Here is a 24875-nt window from a genome sequence, read left to right as displayed (position 1 = left end):
TGGGCGTGGTTTCACGCATCACTCCTGTCGTGACGTCACGACAGGAGCAGAATCTGAACGGCTCGTAGAAGCCACATCACACTGGATGGCTCATCCGGGCGGCTGTACAGACACTGCAGAATTTGGTTACTTTCTTCCTTCTCTGTGTTGGCAGGCTGAGGGGAGACCACTTTATATATGTTGAAGCAAGAAAAAACGTGTTTTTCATAATAGGTCCCCTTTAACATTTACGAATATAAAGCGTAACAGTTTAAAGCATCACCAAGATCATCCTTACAGGGCCGAACTCCTCCATCCCTCTGGAGCATACCTGTCAAGTTTTGGGTTTAAAAATACGGGACATTTTCTGCCACCCGCTGTCCCACCAGCCCAGCCGGGGTCCAGTATCTTACATTTTAAGACATCTTAATCTAAAATATCTAACTGTCAACCACTTACAAACTATAATTATGTGCTCGTAGCCTGATAGGCCACCCTTTGTTGACACTGACATGCTGTGGCCATTCCCATGTATGTAATTCCTATAATAGAGCCTCAATGAAAACACAAAGGGGAATTGAAGCACACTTATTTATTTTTAATATTTTCACTTTATATACACATTGATTGTCTTCAAGTGAAACATTAAAATGTTCTTTTAATTTGTCATTTTCAAACATGTGGCTCTCTGGCATTCACTGACTGATTATTACACAGCGCTGGTGCTGCTGACGGACATCGGTCCTTCCCCTGTGAGAGACACTAAAATCTTAGTTACACATTTTTCAGAACGGTTAACTGAACCCCATCCTGCTCCTCTTTAGGAAAGTAAATTCGGTTTTGCATTTTTAGAGATATTTACACGAAGTCTCCATCCATCTCTGATTTGATGTTCCAAGTTTGCTCCCGTTGTCACCACTAATCTGGCGAGAACTGCCACTCAGGCTACAGCAGGGGGCAGTTCTTGCGAGGCTCGTGACAATTCAGTTTGCTGTTTTAAAATTATTATATTATAAAACAGGAAATTTACGGGAAAATACTAATACGTGAAGATGGCGGGAGAGAGGGGTCAAATATGGTCTGGAGTTACTGAATTGTGGCCTTCCACAGGACCTTGCCCAGGGCCCCCAGAAGGCTAGAAACGGCCCCGCGGATGTTAGAAGCCGCATGCAGCTCTTCATCCTCATTGTAGCGGCTCCCCTTGGCCTTAAACATAAATAAATGATATTTCTGAATTTATTTTTAGTCATATTATTAGTTTATTCTGTTGGGCAGTTATCTTGGAGTTTGAGTTGATGGAATCTAATTTTAAAAGAACAATTTTTAATTTCTATATTTATTTTTAAAACTGCTAAGCTGCAGCTACATTTTTTATTTATATTAAAGTGGGGGTAGTTTTTGTTTGACTTTTACCAAATATAGACTAAAATAGGTCTACAGTTTGTAACAGCTAAAATAAATAAAAGTTGAAAACTTTTAATTTTTTGCGGCTCCCGATAATATTTGTTGTAGAAGTGGGGGCAAAATGGCTCTTTTGATAATAAAGGTTGCAGACCCCTGATTTAGAAGGAGAAGGTTATTGCACTTTTAAACTGTACTTGTGGAGTGACTTGAGCCATTACTTGAAGGGAAAGCAATTTACAAAAATGCTGACCATAAAATATGTATACATACATTATATATATATATATATATATATATATATATATATATATATATATATATAGATGATGATGATGATGATGAATCTTTATTTTGGCTTGTACACACTTTTTTACAAAACAAGATGAAAAGGTAAAAAAAAAAAAAAAAAAAAAAAACATTTCTTTTGCCGAAAAGGTGTAGGCTGAAGCCGTAGCTTATAGTGCCTACCCTTTTTTCTTGTGATCAGCTTAAATATAAGACATTAGCATTACTCCGTGGAAACAAACAATACATAAAGAAGACAAAAATAAATAAGACAAAATATAAAATTGACGTTTCACATTCTAGAATGTTTTTGATAGTATACTTTATAATTATAATGTTCTATATTTATTTACAGTATTTTCCTTAAACATTTCCTTAAACTTGAAGATAGAAACACATTTTCAGGTCGTTATCACAACTATTCCAAATTTCTCTAGCCTTAATTGATGTACATCTCTTTTTAATATTGACTTGATATATGTATATATGTATATATATATATATATATATATATATATATATATATATATATATATATATATATATATATATATATATATATATATATATATTCAATTCAATCTTTATTTCAGACTCAAATAGGTCCATATAAATACAATAAAAGAGACAACAACAACAGTAGACAAAACAACAAAGGACAGAATAAGAACATACCTAAAAAATATACAAACACCCTCTCCAATGCCTCCAAAAACTAGAAAAGAACCTAGTACTGCTCTTTTTGGGCATGGTTAAAGCCATAATAATTTCATTTTTTGAGTCATTCAGCCTTGCCATAAAATTATACATGAGATTCCTATATATATATAGTCATATATGTGACTTGAGCCATTACTTGAAGGGAAAGCAATTTACAAAAATGCTGACCATAAAATATGTATAAATACATATATATATATATATATATATATATATATATATATATATATATATATATATATATATATATATATATATATATATATATATATATATATATACTGTACATACATACATACATACATACATACATACATACATACATACATACATACATACATACATACATACATAATTAAATAATTAAATGTTTGTTTTTCTGCTGTTGTTTGAGGGGCTTTTCTTTCTGCCGGACGTCCAGAGACTTTAAATCTCATTAGTTTTATTAAATGAAGTAGGAGGCAGCCGTGTGACGTCAGAGCGGCGGTGATGAAGAGGAGGAGGAGGAGGAGCGGGGGGGCAGTGCGGATTATTTCCCGTCATTCCCTGCAGCAGCAGCAGCAGCTGCAGCCCCCCCTCCTCCGGTCCTCCCTCGGTCCTCCTCCGGTCCTCTCGTGCTCTCCGGGCTGCGGACTCTTCCTCCCCTCCGCACAAGTCGGGATCCCGGTGTTGGTGCTGTAACCAGGTAAGAGTCTCCGTCTGGTCCCGCCGCGCCTCCCCGGCTGCTGTGATTGCAGCGGCGGGGAGAGGGGTGAGGGGAGAGGGGTGAGGGGCTCCACGTCCCGGCCGGACTCTGGCGGCCACAGGTCCCGGGACTCCCCCCGGCCGGGCCCGGAGCCGCCACCGCGACCCGGTCCGCGGCGCCTCTGAGGCGGCGGAGGTTCGTCCCCCGCCCCGCTGGCCCGGGCCGCGGGATGGAGGATAATAACGGCTGATTTATGGTCTGCGTTAAATCGACGCAGAGATGCGGTGCGCGTCGCCGCGTACCCTACGCCGTAGGCTCTGCGTTGGTGTAACGCGGAACCATAAATCAGCCTTAACGGAGCCACACAGGCGTGGCCGAGGAGGAGGAGGAGGAGGAGGAGGAGGCGGTGGTGTGTGTGTGCGTGCATGCGTGTGTTTGTGCGTCTGTGTCTACGTGTGTGTGTGTATATGTGTGTATGTGTGGGTTTGGGACATCAAACTGGGCCGGAGCGCCGCTCTCCCTGCACATCTCCGGGCCGCTGCGCAGCTCCGCTCCTCCGGGAGAAAATGGTGGAAAGCAGCGGTCCGGCGGAGGAGGAGGGGAGGAGGGAGGGATGGGGGGGCGGACACCGCACCGAGCACGGCCCAAACTCTGGTTCCGACCGGGCTCCGGGTTCCTGGCCGGAGGCGGTTTGTTTACCGCCAACACCCCCATCACCCACACACACACACACACACACACACACCCCGACCCCCCTGCAGAGCCTCAGTGTTGTTGTTACCAGTGACGTCACCATGGCGGTGGAGTCTCACTACATTTTCCCAGAAACTTCCAGAAACCAAAAACAAGAGGTTTTGTTGTCTGAATGGTCCCAATAACTGAATAATAATAATAATAATAATAATAATCCTGTCCTCATGGGAAAGTTTCTCCTGGTTTTTTTGGTCTCATGTTGTTGTTCATACTGGTCCAGGCCCACGTCCACGTCTCTGTCCTGCACCAGGAACCTTCTGGCTCTTTGTGGTGCAGAGACGATGCACCGGGCGACTGCATGTAGTTTACGACTTCTGCAATAAACCGCTGGTCATCTTAAGGAGGTGACCACCTTTTTTAAAGGTTTATTTTTTTAATGTATTTTTAGATTTTGTGGCTTTTATTGGTAAAGTAGGTACCAGTCTGACAGGAAGTGGAGACAGAGAGAGAAAGGGAGGGAGAGAGAGAGAGACACGTAGCAAACGGCAACAAGCCGGTACTGGAACCTGTGCCGCCTGGACGAGGGCAACAGCCTCTTTAAATGGCACTCGCTCAACCCACCGAGCTATCCAGGGCCTCCCTGAGCTACCTGGGGTTCCCACTCGGCTATCCAGGGCCCTACCATGAAGGCTTATATTGACGACATTACCAGTGTGTGGTTCCTCCAGGAAGCGTCATGGAACCTGCTAACCAGTCTTTCAGCATTAGGAGAACCAGCACCAGTAGAAGAACTGGTGTCCGTCCTCGTTCAGAAGTTTTCTGGTTTGATTCCTGACCTGTCTGGTGTAGAAACCGCTGGGAAGGTCAAGGAACAAAGTGTTTGTTTGAAGGAGGAACCAGCTAGGTTCTTTTGTAGATCCAACAAACCACCGTCGTTTGGATCATTTCAGACATCTGTCGGCCCGGAGCTGCAGATCTTCCTTGGTTCCCCTATGGCAGTGTTTCTCAATCCTGGTCCTCGTGGGCCCCTGTCCTGCATGTTTTAGATGCTCCCCTGCTTCAGCACACCGTGATACAAGTACCTGTGTCATCAACAGAGTTGTGCAGACATTGGTGACAAGCTAATGAAGACCATTAATTAGAATCAGGTGTGTTGGTGCAGGGAAATATCTAAAACATGCAGGACAGGGGCCCACGAGGACCAGGATTGAGAAACACTGCCCTATGGTGATGCTTGGAAGCTGATTGGTACATGTTCACTGTTGACTACAGTCTCTGCATGGTTCTCGTTGACCCACAGAACCTTGGTAGATGGTCCAGAAAGCTGATTCTTGGTTATTTGACAACCCTGGAAACATTTGGGGGATGTTCTTAATTCAGAAGTCTTTGGAAACCTCTGAGGATCTGGATCTCCTGATCTGTTCAGGACACTGGGACATGTAGCAGTACCACCACTGACCACACGGGGTGTGTGTTTAAGAGAGGGGGCGGTCCGGCATGTCTTTTCATCCCACTTTGTCCCACCAGAAGCCGACAGGCCTCACCCGTGCGGTGCGAAGAGGCCTGGAAGTCTGGATGGATCGCTCTCGTAGGTCCAGAATCATCTCCAGAAAGCGTTGGCTGAGCAGGAGGGAACGTGGGAAAGATGACTGTTGCCGTGGGACGGTTCTTTACCCAGATGCCCCCCTCCCCCCCTGTCTGAGCAAAGAACTGTCCCACGGCAACAGTCATCTTTCCCACGTTCCCTCTGAGCTTGAACACACCGGGAAGATAATGAAGGTCGTGACCTCCAGGCCTGAAGATAGTTGGTATGTTGTTGGAGAAGCCGAGCCGGACCAATGCATGGATAGAAGACGTACGTCGTCCATGCGTCGTCAGTGTCTGTAGTCCACATGGTGACAAAGCAGCCAATCAGAACGCTCCTCAAACTGACCAGATGAAACCTTGATCAGGTCACCAGACCCCGATGGGCCCAGGAGGAACAACCGCTGGGCTTTTCAGTTGAACAAACTTGAGATTGATTTTGAGTCTTGGTTCTTTTCAGGACCTTGGTTCTGATGGGTTCAAGGAAAGAAATCTCTTCAAGTTAAGGCCAGCAGGAAGTTATGGTTCTGTTTTCAAGACACTCTGGTTCAGATCTGTCGTTAGTTTAGTTTCATGCCGGGACCTCTGAGGAGTTCTGGTGTCGTTTCCTTCAGAACCACGAGCGGATGAAGATAAAAACTCTTCAGAACCAAGAGAAAGCAGTCCAGTTGTCTCTGACCATCCAGGGTCACATGAAGCTTGATGATTTGTTTACAGAAACATTTGGACTCCACAGAACAGGAAGTCGGATGAAACTGGACCTGGCAGGGCGTGGATGAGCATGGCTCATGAATCGTCAGATCTCCATGGCGACGGGTGGAGTCGGCTCTCCAGGAAATGACTGTGTACCGAGTTAATCCAATAAATGTACCCAGACAGCTTCTTCTTCTCCCCTCTGCTGCGCTGACACTTGCTGAGATGTCCCTCATCTGCTCCGCCCAGATCGAACTGGGTCTCCCCGGTCCAGTTTGTTTGACCCTGTCCATCTGGATGAGGCCTGCAGAACTCCACCTGCTTCACGCAAAAAGTTACGTGAAGCCTTGATGCTCAGTTGCTTGTTTCTTCTGTCTCTGCAAACGAAGAGAAATGTAAGTTGAAAGTTATCCTGAAATGTTGCTCCAGTAAAACCGTCTGTTGGTGAAACCGTCCCGGCCCTCAGTTATCCATACTTTCTAAAAGTGGGCATCAGCACTTAAAATCGAGGCGAAAATGAAAGCCAGCTTTGAAATACGAGCTCGGCCATCGTTTATGCCGGATTCACCGAAGCGTCGTGACCCTGGATTGAACCAGGAATACTTGAAAATTCCCCTTGACGGGTTCTTTTGACAGGGGACGACAGAACACACACAACCCACAATTCACTTCAGAATGAATTTAGTCTATGGAGATGGATGCTGATGACGCATCAATGTTGCCGTGGAAACCCAGCTCTCCGTTTCAGGGTTTATTCAACAATTGATGGATGGCCTGTAGCGCCGCTGCAGGCGGTCACGGACCGGTCTGGAGTCTGAGCAGCAGCTGAAGTCTAGGGAAGGACCGGGACTCTGGGGACCCGCCAGAACATTCCTGACATGACTGGGCGTGGCCTCGAGGTCCCACACCTGCTGGCCGCTGGCAGGTGACCCGTGTTCCCGCCTGCTGGACATTCTTCAGAGAAACCCTGTCCAGACGGAACGGACCTCTGACCAGAGCATTCATACCGGCTTTTAGACCCGGTATCAGTCCTGGCTCCAGTCCCGGTGTCAGACCCGGTGCCGGACCCAGAATCAGACCCAGTGTTGGACCTGGTGTCAGGGTTCAGGCTAAGTCATAGGGATGAGTGTGTCCCCTCAGCTGTTGGGTCCAGAGACGGTTTGTTTGGTGGTATTTTGTCACAGCCACCTGTCAGACATTTGGCCTTCGTTTGGTAAAACATTTACATCCCTCCCTCCTTCTGTCCTCCCCTCCCACTGAGTGTATCCAGGGAATGTGGGGATGGGGGGACAGCTGGTGAGGCTTCATGGTCCCCGTTGACGGGTTTTTCTACAGTCAGTGCTGATTTTAAGAGCCTTGGCGTCCGGGGCGGGGCATCTTGTTCAGAATGCAGCGCTGCTGCTGCTTTAATAACAGCCGAGCGTCTTCCACCACCGACTCTCCATCACGTGGCCGTCTGCTGCCGCTCCTCATAAATGAACCCGATGTTGGGAGTGAAACTTTGTCCCGTTTGAGTTTCATGCAGCCCGTTTCACCTGCCGCCTCCCCCCCCACCTTGTCTGGAGCTTGTTTGTGATGAGAGTCACCATGATTCAGGGACTCATGGAGAAGCATGTGTGTGAACTAGATTTGAACATTTGTTAGTTTCAAGAGGTATTGAGGGAAGAAGCGGACCCAGGACGCCATCAGACCCGCGTATCGGGCAGACGGGCCTGCGTTCCTCTCCTCTGAGGGCTCGGGTTGATGCATGGACCGTGACGTAGCGCCGCCACCTCGCCACGGTGATGGAGAGCTGCAGGTTCAGACTATGACGTCCAGTTTGGGGGCGGCCAGGCTGGACTTTGTTGTCGGGGTGGGGATGTGGGTGGTGTGGGGATGGAGGGGGGCTCCGCTGTCGTCATGGCAGTGGAATGTGGAGCTCTGTGAACTGAAGCAGACACCCGCCCAGAGGGAGAGGGCGGGGGCCCCAGTGCTTCCTGCTCCACTCCCTCGCAGCAGAGACCGTGTTTTCATCCTCACACAGCAGCGGCTTGAGAACCCAGAAAATGTTCCTGCTGCGAATGATGATGAAGATGAAGGAGATGAGGATCCTGCAGCTCAGCCTCTCAGCCTGATCTGGGATCAGTTTCAGAGAAGTCTGGTCCATTAGCGGGTCCCTCAGGACCCCTATACCCCCCCCCCCCCCCCACCGCTGATGTGCGGTAATGGCTCCTGCAGCTCTGCTCCATCAATCTGAGTCACTTCCTGCCTCCATTAGCGCTGGTCAGCTGACCCGGCGGGCCACTCAGAGCACGTCACGAAAACATCCGATCCCCCCGCTGACATCCTGGTCGAGACTGCATTACCCATAAACCCCTGCTGCAGTTGAGTCCCACATGAGAGCAAACACTGTCACTGTAGTGAAAGTCTTGACTGTAGCAGTGCATTCTGGGAAATGTAGTTGTAGACTTTGTGAATTGAGTAATGTTTTGATAATCCCTCAAAAATGGAAGTGAAGAGGCTTCACTGGAAGTACGAGTTTGTAAAGGATAGAAATCACACTCCAGTGGGGGTTAAGAGAGAGGTGGATCACACGTCAGCTTTGACTCGGATCTGGATGATTATTTTGGACTGAATGAAGGGGTGTCGGGAATCCTAGTAGTTTTCAGAGGCCATGAACTGCAGGGGGCGCTCCAGGTGTTGCAGCAGTGTACGGTCAGGGATCCAGAGGGAGGTTTAGGGAGTAACATCCTGACACAAAAGATAACAAACAACTGGACTTTCTGCAGTCCAGCTCTGAATCAGTCTGATCTGTGGTTTTTCACAATCAGACACCAGATTCCTGCAGAAAACTCCTCCAGATTTGCTGAAAGACCACAGCTGAAGCGGCGCGGAACGGCTGAAGCGACGCTGGTTTCTATGGTAACTGGTGTCTGAGCTACAGAGTTGCAAAAGAGGCAGGGTTTAACTGGCTTGGCCACACCCCAGTCCTTCCAGTAAGAGTTATTATTCAGCTTTTTATCACCTCTAAATATCACAGTACACTATTCCCAACCAAAACACCCCAAAAAAAAATCACACACACACAAAGAAAAGAACGCTGAAAGTTCACTACTGCTTCACGAACCGGAACCGGAAATGCTTTGCTACTAGTGATGCACCGAAATGAAAATTTGTGGCCGAAACGGAAAATAATAATAAACGGCCGAATACCGAATAATACCGATCAATGGTTCTTCGCAGTTTTTCATTTATTTTGCCAATTTTTTCACCATTGCATAAATCAAATAAATGTGCAGTCATAATTTGTCCTGCTGTACTTATTGTATTTTTTCTCATAATCCTTTTTCATTTTCTCCCGTTCAAATCCAATTAATCGGGTCGCGGTGGGGCGGGGCTGATCTCCGCAATTTGAAGCCTTGTATAATAATTGTAAAAATCTGGGTTATTTTCTTGGAGGATCTCGTCAAACATATCAGACAGTGAGGCGCACCGCATCGGTAGTACGGGCCCTTTTCTCTGCGCTCTCTCCCCATATGCTGCGCTGTGCGTCCCGCGACTGTCTCCATCACCCAGCGGTTTCCCAAATCCAACTTAGCATGGATCATTTCTCGTGTCCTCTGCTTTTTCCCAACATCCAAGTAATGATTTGACATGTTTGCTGCATTTAACACTGCACGCCCCTCACTCCACGCTGTTTGATTGCGTCATCTAAACATGCCGTTATTAATTGTTCGTTTTTTCTGCATCTCTCCAAAGCGCTCCGGTATCCATGGTCTTGGTGGCATTTCTGAGTTCAGGCCCCCGAACCCTGCGTGGGGCTCTAACAATGATGCTGACTCTGCTGGAACCGGTTGTCTGGTCTGGATGTTGACTGTTGTGGTTTGCTGTCTGCTCCGCAGGTGTCAGTCGGCCCTGAAGCGGCCCATGTGGACGGTCCCCCGCTGACGTGGAGGCGTGTCCAGGTGAACGGTCATGATGACAACGGTGGCCGCCGACTACGACCACATGGAGCTGCAGCAGCAGTACAGCAGCAGCGACACGGTCAACAACCGATGGGAGGATGAGTGGGACAACGAAAACAGCTCAGCCCGCCTCTTTGAACGCTCCCGCATCAAGGCGCTCGCAGGTATGAGACCGCCGCCTTAACAAGTCCACCTTAAATTCTGTCAGGGCCAGACTCTCGACTGGTTCACGAGATAAAACGTCATGATCCTCTTCGGCAGAGAACCTGTAGGCCACGCCCTACAGGAGAACAGCATTGGATCAGTTGGTTCTGCTGCTCGTTTGATGAACGTGTAGCTGTTGGAAACAGAAACGAGACTCAGGACACACTCGTCCTGGGTCTCCTCGCTGTCTTCCTGGGGGAGCAGGAGGAGCTGGCTGGGAGCAGGGAGGTCTGGTCCCGACCCAGTCTCAGATAAGGAGTGAATGGACACATGAAAGAGCCATGTGTACGTTTCCCAGAGTTCTGATTCCAGCTCGTTCATCAAGGTGTGGCTTGAGAACCCTAAAGATCAGCAGTTTTATCTACATAGCAGTACCACAGCTGACCACATGAGGGCAGCAAAAGACAGTCCAGGTGTCGGCATTAGACCAGGGAAACCCTGGACCCCTTGACATCACCACAGCTTTCTGAAAAGTTCCTCTGAAGCATCATCTGACCCCTGCAGAGCTTGAATGCAGACAACCGCAAGTATCAGACGAATGCAGGGGTCAGACGTAGGCCTGTGTTGAAAAAATCGATTTTCCAATTCTAAATCGATTCTCATATTAATTCCTAAAAATCGAATCATAAAATGACATGATTGTCTGCCTCTTTATGTTGTAACGTTTATGTTTTTACTCTGTAAGAGATCCTCGCACGTATCCTTCCATGTCCAGTCAACCGTGTGCTGGCAAAACTTGCAGAACATTGAATCGGCACACACGGACACACACACACTCATACACCCCCCCGATCGTGCACAACCAGTGTTCAGTGCTTTGGATATTTCAGCTTAAATTTCAAAATGTTATATTAGTTCAGTGAAGTTCATATTATCTATATTTACTATAGCTTGTTTGGTTTCTTATGTTATCGGACACACGGTTTGTCATGACATACCTGAAAAATACCGGGTGCTTCATGGCAAGCTGTGTGTGGTGACAGAATAAATTAGACAAGCTAAAATGATGTTAAATGGATATTGAAAGGCCTATTTGATTTATTTATTTCTTAGTTATTTATTTCATACAAATAACTTGAAATTTTTTTGTTAATGCCCAAAAAAAGAATGTGGAATTTTGTTGGACACCAGAATAACTAGTGCCGTGTTTTTGCCTTAAAATATGTTTAAGTATGAAAACAGAGTTTTCAGTTATAATTGCATACATTTTCTATATTTCATTACTTTATACACTGAAAAAATATCAGCATTCTGGGAAGTGATTGGTCCTTACCCTGTGTTCACGCTGAAAGCGTCAAAAATCTCCTGACACCTGCATCGCGCTGGTTGGTGGTTTCACACTGAAACTGCATGCACTGTCGACGCCTGCAGTGGGCGGGGCTAAAGCTGCGCTGCAGAACTGGAGTGAACAAAGTTTCCCCATGGATCACACTTTGGGAAGCCTTCTTTATATTTTATTTCCGCATAGATAAGAGTGAGTTTGATGCTCTCTTTAACAAGGTTGGTCCGTGGATCAACAGCAACCATCAGAGCCGTTGGTCCCGGTGAAGCTGCAGTCTGTCTGCGGTGAACACTGACACATCGGGTCGTAACGGATTTGGTCATTATGTTTAAACTGTGTTTTGTGATTAATAAGCACGGTTTTTAATTATTCCGCGTTGGTAAAAACGGCAGTCAAATCAGCAAAAATGTCAGTTTACTGGATGAAATATATCAATTCCTGATAAAATAAGTTTGTTAGTGCACAGCTCTGCTCCTTTATGCATTTGAATGAGTGTACGTTTGTGTGTACACGAAAGTACAATCTGCATTGAGGCTTCTTGCTTCGGGAATCCCGGTCTGTGATTGGACGCTGCCTCAGCGTCGCCGCTGCTCATTTGCATAAAGTTCAGATTTTTCAACTTCAAATTGACGCGCTGCTCCGGCCGCTCCCGACGCCTGCGCTGCCTCTCGACGCGCGCTTTCATAGAAAATGATTGGCAGCCGGCTGCCTATGTGACGCTTTCAGTGTGAATGCAGGGTTACAGCATCATTAGCTGCCAATACTTGCTGTTGAATCTCAATATAATACTAGTATTAATATGTTGCATATCTACACAGTCATACAATTCATGCAACAGCTCAAAAAACCTTTGTAATAACACTAACCCAAATCAAATCGTAATAATTCTGAATCTTAAGAATCAGTTTCGAATCGATTCTTGACATTTGAATCGATCCCCAGCCCTAGTCAGACGAATGCAGGCAGGGGTCAGACAAACATTTTAGTAGCATCGTAGTGCTGTTTATTGATTTATTACATCATGCCATCCGCCCATCATTGCTTTTCTCCCATTATTATCATTTGACGACTTTTCTTTGAACAACCAGTTGAAGGTTGTATCTGAGCTTGCTTATACTCTTGTGTGTTTGAGTGCTCTGAGCAGATCTGTGGCCTCCTGTTGAGTAGTCCTGCTCCAGAGTGATGTTTGAGGGCTCAGACCTGGTGTTAGGGTTCAGGTTCAGGTTCAGGTCCAGATTCGGGGTGGAAAACATGCCAGCTGTGGTCCCCTCAAAGACGCAGGCAGGAATATGTGTGTGTGTGTGTGTGTGTGTCTGCAGGATGTTTGTTTCCTCCTTCCTGTCCTTGAATCAGGAATGTGAAGAAACAATGAAGGGAAGCACCCCACCCCCCAACGTTCATGCCCACGATGACATCATAGTGGAGCTGCTTCACCATTGGCTGACGCTCACTACACTGTAAAAGGTTATGTTTTCGCTGTTGTGGTTCTAGAGTCTCTTTGTGTTACCGAAGTCTCCGAAACTGGGAACCAGTTCAATGATCTCGACAAACGTTCCTGTCGCACGAGTAGTATCAGGGAAAAAAAATTATACTTCCTTTGCTTTCACTTCATTTTCACATGACCAGCGTTCATTAAAGTACTCACATTTTAACTAGTGAATCCCAGTTTTACCCAGCGTATGTACAACCAGGGTAGTTTTTTTTTTAGTTTATATTACCAAGATTCTTGACTGAAGCCTAGAAACGACCAGTACACAGTACTTTCTGTACCGGTTTACAGTATCTACGGGACCAATAAAAAGTAGTTATCGGACCAGTATATAGTACACACTAGACCGTATACAGTACTCACGGGATCAGTATAAAATACAAACTGGACCAGTACAAAGTACACACCGGACCAGTATCTGGTACTAACTGTACCAGTACAAAGTACTCACTGGATCAGTATAAAATACAAACTGGACCAGTACAAAGTACACACCGGACCAGTATCTGGTACTAACTGTACCAGTACAAAGTACACACTGGACCAGTATCTGGTACTAACTGTACCAGTACAAAGTACTCACTGGATCAGTATGTAATACTAACTGGACCTTGTGGTTCAAATCAAATATCCTGGAATCATCTCCAGCTGCGTTTCACTGATGCATGATTTCCTCTTACTGTTGCACACTCGTGTGTTTGGTCCAGATGCTCCCGTCCTCCTCTGCCAGCCGCCCTGATCTCCATCGTCTCCAGTGACAGTAACGGCTGGAGCGTTTGAACTGGTGTGCTGGGTTTGGAAGGGAGGGTTTTTCGTCACTGGGAACAGCTGGCAGCGTCTGACCACAAACGTCCTCCGGTTGTTCAACTGCGTAGTGAAACTGTTCCAGCTACAACATCCTAGTCATGACACTGGAACTTCAGAGTGGGGAGTTCTGCACTTCTGCACAGAGGTGGAAGGGAGTTTTGAAGCTGGTTCATGACGAGCAGCAGGTTCTATCACAGTTCAAACCTCAAACCAGCTGCGATTGCGCTTCATTCTTTACAGTGTGTTATCAGGAGGGCGGGGTTACAGGACGGAAACAGAGCAGCCAATCAGTGTGGAGTTAGCGGCACACGGCTGCTGCTGCTGAGTTCAGGGCCGTGCACACCCACATGTGCGCACACACCCACGCGTGCACGCTCCTGCAGGGCTGCGCTCATCGCTCCGTGGCGTCGCTGCGACCTCTGGACTCTTGATCCTCCAACACCAGGACGGTCTCTGCTTTCGGCTGAATCCACTTTGAATTTTCTTATTCTGTGACTTAAAAACCACTGGCATTTTTTTTGGACATTCTGGACCTTCAGACCTTTTCTGGACCTTCTGAATCTTCAGAACGTTTCTGGACCTTCAGGACTTTTCTGGGCGTTTTGGATCCGGTTTAGCTCGTTTTCTTATTTTTTCTTATGGACTCAGAGGGTCACACTGTAAACATTGTTGTTTCTGTCCTCGCCACCTCCCCACGAAAGGATTTACATTTTGAAACTCCAGTAAATGTTTAAACTTTGCCGCTTGGAGGGGTCCAGCTGAAACGTCGGTGTGTTTTGGAGGGAAACGCCTTGTTTACCCATTTTTATTGAAGCGCTGTGGTGTCTGACCGGGTTGGGACCCTGGAATGGTGCTGGAGCTCCTGGGGCCCTCGTTCGCAGCAGGTTTTCTCAGCACGGCCCCTCATTGCTCATCTGTGGGTTCTGGGCTGTGATGGAGGAGGAGTGGCCGTGGTCAGGGGAACCTAGTCAGCAGGTGTCCTATGACCAGCTGGAAGGTCGCTTCAAACAGCTGCAAGGTAAGAAGAACAAGAATAAGGAATTCTGGGTCGAGGTAGTGGACTCAGTCTCAGTCTCAGGGTTGGGACCCTCCAGCATGGCCCAGATCAACCTGAAGGGCTACCAGCTGATCCAAAATTCCTTTTTAAAATGGGAACAAGGAACCAGAAGGAGAAAAGGCAGTAACTGAAGTCAGATCCACAGACATGCACGTTTGGACCAGTATCAGAAAAAAGCAACCCCACTTGAGACATTTTCTTTTTGGTTCAGTTAGAGCTTCTTCACATCTGTAGTGTGGCACTTCTGACCCAGACAAGATGATGATTTAACCCTTCAGTTCTGTTCCAAACTAACTCAGATCAGCTGTCAGTTGTCATACTAACTAATCTAATACTACACAAATTGCTAAACTCAGTTATCATACTAGTGAACCTACGCAGAGCTTTTATCGTGCTAGTGAACCAGTTACGGTACTAGTGAAGTGAGTTGGTTATTATAACAATTTAGAAGACTTGCAGGTAAATTCCCTCTTCCCTAAAGACTCCATAAGGTTTTGCTGCCCTTCAGCTCTTTAAAAGTGTTATTCTTCAGATTCTGTGAAACTGCAGGACGTCAGAAAGGGTTGGCGCACTTTCAGCATTGACATTTTGAGGTTTTATTTTGAAAAATTGTGAACTTCCTGCCGGTGCGTTGGCTAACCTCTGACCGGCTGTTGGTTAACTTTTAACAGGAGAGTTTACTGCCGAATAAACAGACACACCTGAAAGTGCTGCTTCACGCTGCATAGGTTCACACCCCTGCTCAAGAGCAGACGAGAGGATTGAAAGGAGTTAAAGTCAGAATAAAACTGATAAATCTGCTTCATTATTGCTTTTTTAACCACTCGGCCAAACACGAAAGACTGAAATAGTCACTCCGTTGATCAGGCCAGGAATCAAAACCAGCGCATGTAGAAGAACAGGGCAAACCTCCCTGGATGTCATGCAGATTTCCAGGCGGGCTTTTTTTTTCTTTTCTTTTTTCTTTTTTTTTTTCCGGCGCCATGTAAATGGACGGCTGGAACACGGCCACATCTTGTCAAACACGTCACCTTTTATTAGCTGACTTGGTCCAGTAATATAATGTTTTCCTATCATTCTGATCAAATCTGTGCAAACATCCTCTAGTGTGTGGTGAAACATCTGAAACCAGGAGGACTGTTGTAGTGGTGTCTGAACATGTAGTGAAAGTAATCACCAGTTGGTCAACATTGATTCGTTATTGGATTGTGGGTGAAGGTAAATAAGTCCAGGTGATTGTGGCGTAAACATAACGTTACTTGTTACACGTTGATCTTCCAGGTTGACGTGGTCGTTCTAGAACCGCAGCAGCACGTCTCACTGCTCTGAACAGTCATCTAGGATCTGAAGTTTTTTATTCAAGAACATTTTTACACAGTTAGAAAATAACACTTTCTTGAAGAAGATTTTTGAAGGGTATAAAGGACTGTATCAACATGAAAAAGCTGTCTTTTTAAAGTGATGATAGAGCAGGCCTGAAAAGGGTGCAACAAGAACTCAACCAGAAGCTGAAAGAGGCCAGAAAGCGTCACAGGGAACTAATAGAGTATACTTTCATGTCAATGGCCTCTATGAAATCCATTACAAGCATGAATACCATTAAGAACCGCTTCAGTACTGATAATGATAGGGCAAAGAAAATGAACTGAATTACTTTTTTCTTAAGTTTTAAAACCATGACCCAGCTCAAGGATGTAACAATGTATTGGGAACTATTTTAACAGATGCTAGTTGCTGTATTGTAATTGACCCACACAGGATTCAGTCCGTATTTAACCATGTGTGTACTAAAAGATTCACTGGCCCTGCTGGCATCTCTGCACTATTAAAGATATGTGCAGAGGGACTCACTTCAGCTCGGCCCCATCTTCCAGCGCTCTGTGCAGTCCGATACTGTCCCTGCTCTCTGGAAGAAAGCCACAATAGTTCCTGTTGTTGAGAAACAATGTCCAGCCGATAACAATGCCTTCAGACCTGTGGCCTCACTTCAATTGTCATGAAAAGCTTTGAAAAGTTCATGTTGTCTATCTTTAGAGCAGAGGTTGATTTGGCAATGAACCCGTACCAGTTTGCCTTTGGACAGGGGAGCGGTACTCATGATGCCATCAACCCATCACCCTTCACTCTCAAGCACCTGCAACGCCCTGAAGCAAATGCATGAATTTTATTTATTGATTTTAGTTCAGCTTTTAATACACTTCAACCCCATCTCCTCATCTCAAAGCTTAAGCAGATAAGTGTTAACCCCTTTTTTAATTTAATGGTATTTTTCATTTTTAACCAATAGAAGTCAGCAGGTAAGAATCAATAACAGCCTCTCAAATGAATGCACCAACAGGTACCCTGGGAATCCTGGTTTCTGACGACACCGCCATTCTTAGTCTCCTGCACAAAGACTCAAGCCCTTCAGCTTACTTTTCTGAAATGGAGCATTTTGTGAAATGGTGTGATGCTTATCATTTAATTTTAAACATCCAAAAAACTAAAGAGATGGTCTTATATCCAAGATTGATAGGGGATCACAGTCCTGTTGTCCTACATAACTCCCCCATTGAGCAGATCAGCTCATACAAATGTCTGGGAGTTCATCTAGATAACTCTTTTAGTTGGGATCTCCATGTGGAAAGTCTGTGTGCCCGTCTGCAGCAAAGACTGCATTTTTTGTGCAGATCGAGGCTGTATGGTGCAGACAAAAGCATCATGTTTTTATTTTACCAGGCAGTACTGGAGAGCTTGGTCCGATATGGGATGTCAGCCTGGTTTGGGAACCTCACTGTCAGGCTGAAAACCAATCTGGCCCGTTTGGTGCGTACAGCCATGAAGGTGATGGGGAAAAAGGACCATCATTCCTTGCAGTTTATATGAGCAAACAGTTGTCAGGCAGGCCCAGAGTTTGGAAGCTGAGCCTTCCCAAATCCTTTACGTGGAATATGAGCTCCTGCCCTCTGGGAGAAGATACAGGCTTCCCAATTTCAAATTGAATGGCTTTAAGAACTAATTTGTGCCAACCTCCATCAAACTCCAGAACAATGCTCCATTAGGCTAAAGGACATGCAATAATTTTATTTATTTATTTTTTATATTGTGTTTTTATTATGGTGATCTTTAGCATGTTTCAATTAGTGTATGAGTGTGTTTGAATTGTTGCTGGAATGGTGCCCGGTGATGTATTCTTTTGTCACTGTCGCTGTCAAGGCATTTGTGGCTGAGCTGTCGAGTCCAGGACAAATTTCCCCAAGTGGGACAATAAAGTATATTGAATTGAATATTATAGGGGATCAATAATCTGTACAGTAATGGTATTATAGGTGATCAATAATCTGTACAATAATTGTATTAAAGGGTCCAGACACCTGGAACAGGGGATTAGATAGAGACCAGGAGGCTTTTGTAGGAAAGGTAGGATGTTTCTGAAAGGAAGGATTCATGGTTCTGACCGGGATTGACTGTGTTTTTTTTTTTTTGTGTGTGTAGATGAGAGGGAGGCGGTGCAGAAGAAGACCTTCACCAAGTGGGTCAACTCCCACCTGTCCAGAGTGTCCTGCAGGATCACGGACCTGTACATGGACCTGAGAGATGGACGGATGCTCATCAAGCTGCTGGAGGTTCTGTCCGGGGAGAGACTGGTAACTACACACACTGGAACCCACTCAAGGATTCAAGGGGGTTTGATCGTCATGTCGGCCGGTGCAGCCCAACGACACGATAAAATAAGTAGTAAAAAACGTAATACGTGAGTAACAACAGTCAGCAGCGGATGATCACTACTAGATCTGTGCAAAAGCTAAAAATGACCTGTCATGAAAACTCCTGGAATTACGGACGACCTGTCATGGAATATCTAGTATGGTTATGCCGGGGGTTTCAGACTAGATCGTCCAGTTTAACCTTTTACACCGGTTTTCTTGAAAGGACTGCTTGAAGTCCTGTAATTACACGAGGAGGCCAGCTGTGGACGAGTCTGGAGGGGGCGTGGACATAAAGTGGAGGCGTGTCCTGTATTTATCCTCAGTTACATTGTCGAGGAGGTCCAACAGAACGCTCAATTGGGATGAACAGGGGAGGAACCGTGGTGCACACGGATCAAACACCTGAAACGTTCCTTGCGTACGTACATTTCCAGATTTGGGCGTACGCCATCTATTAGTATGACAGCTGCACAGTTCTTGATACACCAGGTCCCTGTTCTCCAGACGAGTCGCAGACCTTAATGGCCCGTAGAGGACCTTCAGGTAGGATCCAGACCCTAGTGGTCTGTGGGGATCCTCAGGTCTGGATCCAGACCCTGGCGGCCATTGCCTGACACTGATTTGTGTTAATCTTGCCTGGAAGTTGAGATAGAGCGCCACCAGTCAGCCCGTGGCCACTCAAGGTACTGCAAAACAAGAAACCACAACAGCACCTGTTGGTTTGTGACAACATCATGGATCCTTAGTGTTGTTAAATGAATAAAGACCTGAAACGAACGTAAACCTCAGCAGTACCTCAAGGCTAAGTTATGGTGCTGCGTCACACCAACGCAGAGCACACGCCGCAGCCGTGACACCGTGCTGAACCCTTCTGACTTCTCACTCCATTTGGTCGCGGTGCAGTACCCCCCGCGGCCGCTAGTTAGCGATCTTTTTCTGAATGGTTTATCCGACTTTTTCCGGTCACAGTAAATCAAAGAAATAAGGACAACTATTGTGCAAAAAACCAAAACAAAAAAAATCACATATAAACGAAGAAAAGAGCCCTGGAAGTTCACTACTGCTTCAAACCGGAAACCGGAAATGCTTCGCTTTCAAACGAACCAATCACAGCCCTCTCGGTCTGCGTGTGGTCTGCGTCTCCTCAACGCTTAGTTACAATTTTCGGGAGGTGCACGTCAGAGACGGCGCAGGTGACGGCGTGTCCTCTGCGTCGACGAAAACCAAACGCCGTAGGCACGGCGCCATTTTGACGCAGAAGCATAACTGAGCCTTCAGTGTTGGTCTCAGCTGAGACGGGTTTGTGAGTCTCTTTCTGAATCAAGTTCAGCCAGAATCCACCCTTTTAGCAGCAAGCTAACATCTGCTGAAGTCAACACCTAGAGGGTTGACACATTGCTAGAGCCCGGGGCTGCTGGGTAATGTGTGTGTTTCTGCTGGTTTGCTTCTCAGAATGTTGTTGACACATACAAACATGGACTCTGCAGCGAGCAGACATCATAGGTTCAGTGTGTGGAAGTGGGCGGGGCCTGTTTTGCCTCGGAAGTGGGACGATCATTTTGTTGTTTGTGTGAGATTTTCTCCAGGTGTGTGCACTTCCTGTTTTCCTTGTGTGAGTGGGGGAGGTGGGGGGGAGATTGGGCCGATACGAGCAGCTGCAACGCTTCACTCACTTCCTGTTCTGCCTCCGGAGTCGGGGAAACATCTGCTGAAGAGCTTACTGCTAGTTTTATTGTGAAAATATGGCAGGAAGTCAGCAAGCTATGAAAGGTATTTGGTTGGGACCGCCAGCGCCGTTTTCAGCAGTGTGGAGGCTCAGTGGGCCGTCCGATTTAAAAACGAGTTTGGTCACGTTTTAGTCCAATTCCCTCCAAATGACCGTAATTCACTTTTAATCCAGTTTATTAATTTGAGTTTCCGATTTAAAATTCATATAATGATTATTCATGCACACAGTTGAGCTGAGGTGATGGCACTAAATCTCCTCAGAGGCCACCGTCACAAAGTGACAGTGAAGAGTGAAGATCCGCCTTTTCACATCCACGAGTTTTCAAGTCTCCCACTTCAACGGTTTTAGTTGCACTCGGCACCGAGGGGGATTAAAATGTGGTTAACGATCGACTCGGCAAGGACCGGGAGTCAGATTTTTGATTTATGCAGACGTTGGAAAGAAAAAAAGTTGGGCCACGCCCACAAAATTTGATTGATATTTAACTGAAACAGACATATCGAAAAGGTGATTTGTGAGCAAGTGTGGAGCTCATGAAGGTTCATGAAGATCGTCCTTCTTCACTGACAGTTATTGACTGTTGAACTATGATTGTCCGCTGGCAGCCATCTTGCAGGGTGAGGCAACCGGCACCTTGGGATACGTGATCAAGTGGATCCAAGCATGACGATACCACATGACACATTTTTACCTTCACAATTCTTGAGACGTGTCATGAGATGCACACCCAGAGCCGCATGGAGGGCAATCAGGGTGCTGCTTCACGGTTGAGTCGAGGGTCTGAGAGGTGGGCCGCTAGTTCACCCCAACCATCGGTTCACCACAACCATCGGGTTCACCACAACCATCGGTTCACCACAACCATCGGTTCACCACAACCATCGGTTCACCACAACCATCGGTTCACCACAACCATCGATTCACCACAACCATCGGTTCACCAATGATTCACCTGGTAGAGCCCTGGTTGGGTCTTGGTTAGACCCTGGTAGTGAACTGATGGGGACCTGGTAATGACCGTGCAGTGACTTAGTAACAACCCTGTAGTGTAGAGGTCTGGTAGTGACTTTGTAGGGACATTGTAGGGACCTGGTAGTGACTTGGTAAGGACCTGGTGGGGATGGAAACGACGTGGGAACAGACAGATGTTCGCATGTGTGAAAGTGGAGCATTAACTAGACTTAGTTAAATCCTGATTGCGTGGGTCGTACATGTGGGACCTTGTAGTGACCTTGGAGTGCGATGGTAGGGACTTGGTAGGGACCTAATAGGGATTTGGTAGTGACTTGGTCAGGATTTGGTAGTGATTTGGTGGGGACCCGGTTGTGACTTGGTAGAGACCTGGTAAGGACAGAAACAACGTGGGAATGGACAAATGTTTGCAATTGGAGCATAAACTAGACGTCAGTTGCAGTAAACTAGACCTGTAGCTCCACCCACAGCTGGAATCATGTAAAACTGAACTTGCTTCTCAGAAATGTCATGGGGATGATCTGGAGAAGGTCTGGGCGTCGAAGCAGGAAGATATTGGACCATTTCTCAGATTTGAGTGGCAGTTAGACTCTGAGTCAAAGTTTCTTTATCACTCACTCGTAGAGAAATAAAATAATAAAGACATAAATGGACAAAAATATGATTTATGTGTTTTTTTTTTTTTTTTATTGTTACCTGAATATTGTTTTTGTAGCAGATGTTTGATGTACTTTTGTTCTGGTTTTTTTGTTGCTCTGTGGCTGGACTCTGTCCTCCTGACCGTCCTGATGGTTCTGTCTGTGCAGCCGAAGCCCACCAAAGGCCGGATGCGGATCCACTGTCTGGAGAATGTGGACAAAGCTCTGCAGTTCCTGAAGGAGCAGCGGGTCCACCTGGAGAACATGGGATCCCATGACATCGTGGATGGAAACCACCGCCTAACGCTGGGCCTCATCTGGACCATCATCCTCCGCTTCCAGGTACCACCCAGAACCTGGACACGTCACAATACGTGAGACTGAAACCTGTGCAGGTGGATGTAGAGCCACCCCCCCCCATCAGAGATTAACCTGCACAGAGTAAAGGGCAAACTGCTGTCGCTATGGAAACCAAGAGCAGTGACATCATAGAGTCCCAGACTGAACTTTTCCCTCATAGTTCACGCAGATCCGACCCCAGCGGTTAGTAAAGGACCTGCAGGATCATAACCCCAACCCCATCTCTGTAATCTCTTGGGTGTTACGGGATGTCAGACGGGTGGAATCATGGGTAAATCCTGGCGGGGATGTGACTGGTGTTTTGTCCCCAGATTCAAGACATCAGCGTGGAAACTGAAGACAACAAGGAGAAGCGGTCGGCCAAAGACGCCCTGCTGCTCTGGTGTCAGATGAAGACGGCTGGGTGAGTCTTGTGGCTGAAGCTGCTGTCACCGCTGACGAAGATGATGAGACTAACTCCTCTCTTTCTTTCTCAGGTATCCCAACGTCAACATCCACAACTTCACCACCAGCTGGAGAGACGGCATGGCCTTCAACGCGCTCATCCACAAGCACAGGTGCCGTCTTCACTCCCGTCCTCAGGTGGTGTGCAGGTGTGTCGAGGGGTCAGCTGCGTCACTCAGCCTCTTGTTGTTTCCAGGCCTGATCTGATCGACTTTGACAAACTGAAGAAGTCCAACGCTCACTACAACCTGCAGAACGCCTTCAACCTGGCCGAGCAGCACCTGGGCCTGACCAGTCTGCTGGACCCAGAAGGTATCGACCGGTTTCACCAGTTTGACACGCACGTTTCAGAATAAACACCTCTACCTCCCTGTACGCTGACGACACCACCCCCTTCATCTCCCTCTGGTGACCTGTGGTTCTTGTGCCGCAGATATCAGCGTGGATCATCCCGATGAGAAGTCCGTCATCACCTACGTGGTGACGTACTACCACTACTTCTCCAAGATGAAGGCGCTGAAGGTGGAGGGCAAACGGATCGGAAAGGTCAGTCACAGACCTGGTACTGTTTAAGTCCCGAGGACTTTTGACCAAAACATTTGCATAGGACCTTTAGGGTTCCTTCAGACCTGGTGGTGTGACTGACTGAGGTATAGAAGTACCGTATTGGCCTGAATATAAGACGGGGTTTTTTGCATTGAAATAAGACTGAAAAAATGGGGGTCGTCTTACATTCGGGGTCTAGACGTTATACCCATTCACAACACTAGATGATATCTTTAAAGCGAATGCTGAACTTAACTCCCCAGGCCAAAGCGAGCCCCTGTCACTAAGAAGAAAAATAAAAAATAGTATAAGAAAGAAAAGAGAAGAAAATAAGAGAAGAGATCACAGAAAATTGAGAAACGTAGCGACAATCTGGAGAAAAGTGGGTGGAAGTTCGGCAGGTAAACCGGCAGCTGAGGAGTTATGATGCAAACTTCAAGATAATAATTTCAAATAGTCAAAATAACATGCCTTTTCTCTTGAATATATTGTTATAATCATTTGTTTCAGATGTACTGTAATTATTTTCTGTATAAAAATTGAATTTGGTGTTCAAAAAGTCTTTCTTCAAACTTGAGTCTTGAAAAAGAGGGGGTCGTCTTATAACCAGGGTCGTCTTATATTCGGGACAATACGGTAAGACACTGGTACCAGTGAGACGTGTTCAGCAACCAGAAAGCTGCTGTAGAAGTACCGGGTACTCCCTCAACCACTATCCCTGTCCTCAGGTATTGAGATGGGGAACTGGTACCTTAAAACCTTTTATTAAGGAGCAGAAAGGAGAGCAGGAACCCGGTTGAGTTTTACGACCACAGACTTTCCTGAGAACTCAGTCCGTCTTTCAACCAAAAATCCCAAAGACTTTAGTGAAGGAACTTAAAGGTTTCTTCAGACCAGGTGAGCTGGGGCTGACGGCAGCAGCGGGTTGGAGGAACTCCACCTGGTGGTAAAGTTCTGCACTGTAAACCCCACCTGGTACTCTAAAGCTCTGGTTCTGGTCAGGAAACTGGTTTTGTTCTGGTTCTACTCCTGAATCAGGGTTCTGGTTTTAGTCATGAATCGGTTCAATTCAATTCAATTTTATTTATATAGCGTCTAATACAACAGATGTGGTCTCTAGACGCTTTACAGAGATCCAGAACATGAACATAAACATAAACCCCTGAGCAGTTATTACATAAACAATCGCAGGTAAAAACTCCCATAATGGGAGAAAAGCCTTAAAGGAGCTTGAGGCCGGATTGTGGCAAGATTTATGAAAAAAATCCGTATACATTTTAAGTTTTCTAGTAATAATGTCAGATGAAGCGTTCCAAACCCAAAAGAATGTTTCCTCTAGTGTATCTCTCCGTTGCCTTGAACAGGCTGTGTGCTGCAAAATGTGCTGCAATTCGGTCCCGAATTTCCCGGATGTGACGTCACATGACGCTGCATGCACGTTCTCCCCGTTCTCCCGTGCCGGCTTCACTGTTGGCTGCAGTACCCCCAACGGCCGTCGTGCTGAAGGGTGACGCTAGAGAGTCTCATTTCTTAAAAGGAGCCTCAAGCTCCTTTAAGCCAAACAGTGGCAAGGAAAACTCCCCTTTAGGAGGGAAGAAACCTTTAGCAGGACCAGGCTCATAAGGGGGGCCCTCCTGCCGAAGGCCAGACTGGGGGAGTCGGGGACGTCAA

At 46.4% G+C, this 24875-nt stretch overlaps 2 protein-coding genes across 3 annotated transcripts in view; one reads left to right on the top strand and one right to left on the bottom strand.

Moving 5' to 3' along the window:
- The window catches only part of LOC133445838 (E3 ubiquitin-protein ligase TRIM39-like), a 205187-nt gene that overhangs the window by 70484 nt on the left and 109828 nt on the right, over positions 1 to 24875 (bottom strand). The window lies entirely within an intron of this gene.
- Positions 2917 to 24875, top strand: part of sptbn1 (spectrin, beta, non-erythrocytic 1) — a 53226-nt gene continuing 31267 nt past the window's right edge. Inside the window, exons 1-8 of one of the 2 annotated variants that reach the window (XM_061723292.1) lie at positions 2917 to 3073; positions 9925 to 10151; positions 18301 to 18452; positions 22023 to 22196; positions 22526 to 22617; positions 22691 to 22771; positions 22855 to 22970; positions 23092 to 23204. In XM_061723292.1, the coding sequence (XP_061579276.1) occupies positions 9998 to 10151; positions 18301 to 18452; positions 22023 to 22196; positions 22526 to 22617; positions 22691 to 22771; positions 22855 to 22970; positions 23092 to 23204 (882 nt within the window). In that variant the 5' untranslated portion in view covers positions 2917 to 3073; positions 9925 to 9997. Of the gene's footprint in view, positions 3074 to 9924; positions 10152 to 14153; positions 14788 to 18300; positions 18453 to 22022; positions 22197 to 22525; positions 22618 to 22690; positions 22772 to 22854; positions 22971 to 23091; positions 23205 to 24875 lie in introns of those variants that run through there. The other variant, XM_061723301.1, reaches the window with a different exon arrangement.

This window comes from Cololabis saira, chromosome 1 (assembly GCF_033807715.1).
Source record: "Cololabis saira isolate AMF1-May2022 chromosome 1, fColSai1.1, whole genome shotgun sequence".
Taxonomy (NCBI): domain Eukaryota; kingdom Metazoa; phylum Chordata; class Actinopteri; order Beloniformes; family Belonidae; genus Cololabis; species Cololabis saira.
The sequence above is the reverse complement of the archived record's forward strand: the minus strand, read 5'-3'. Positions and strand labels throughout refer to the sequence as shown.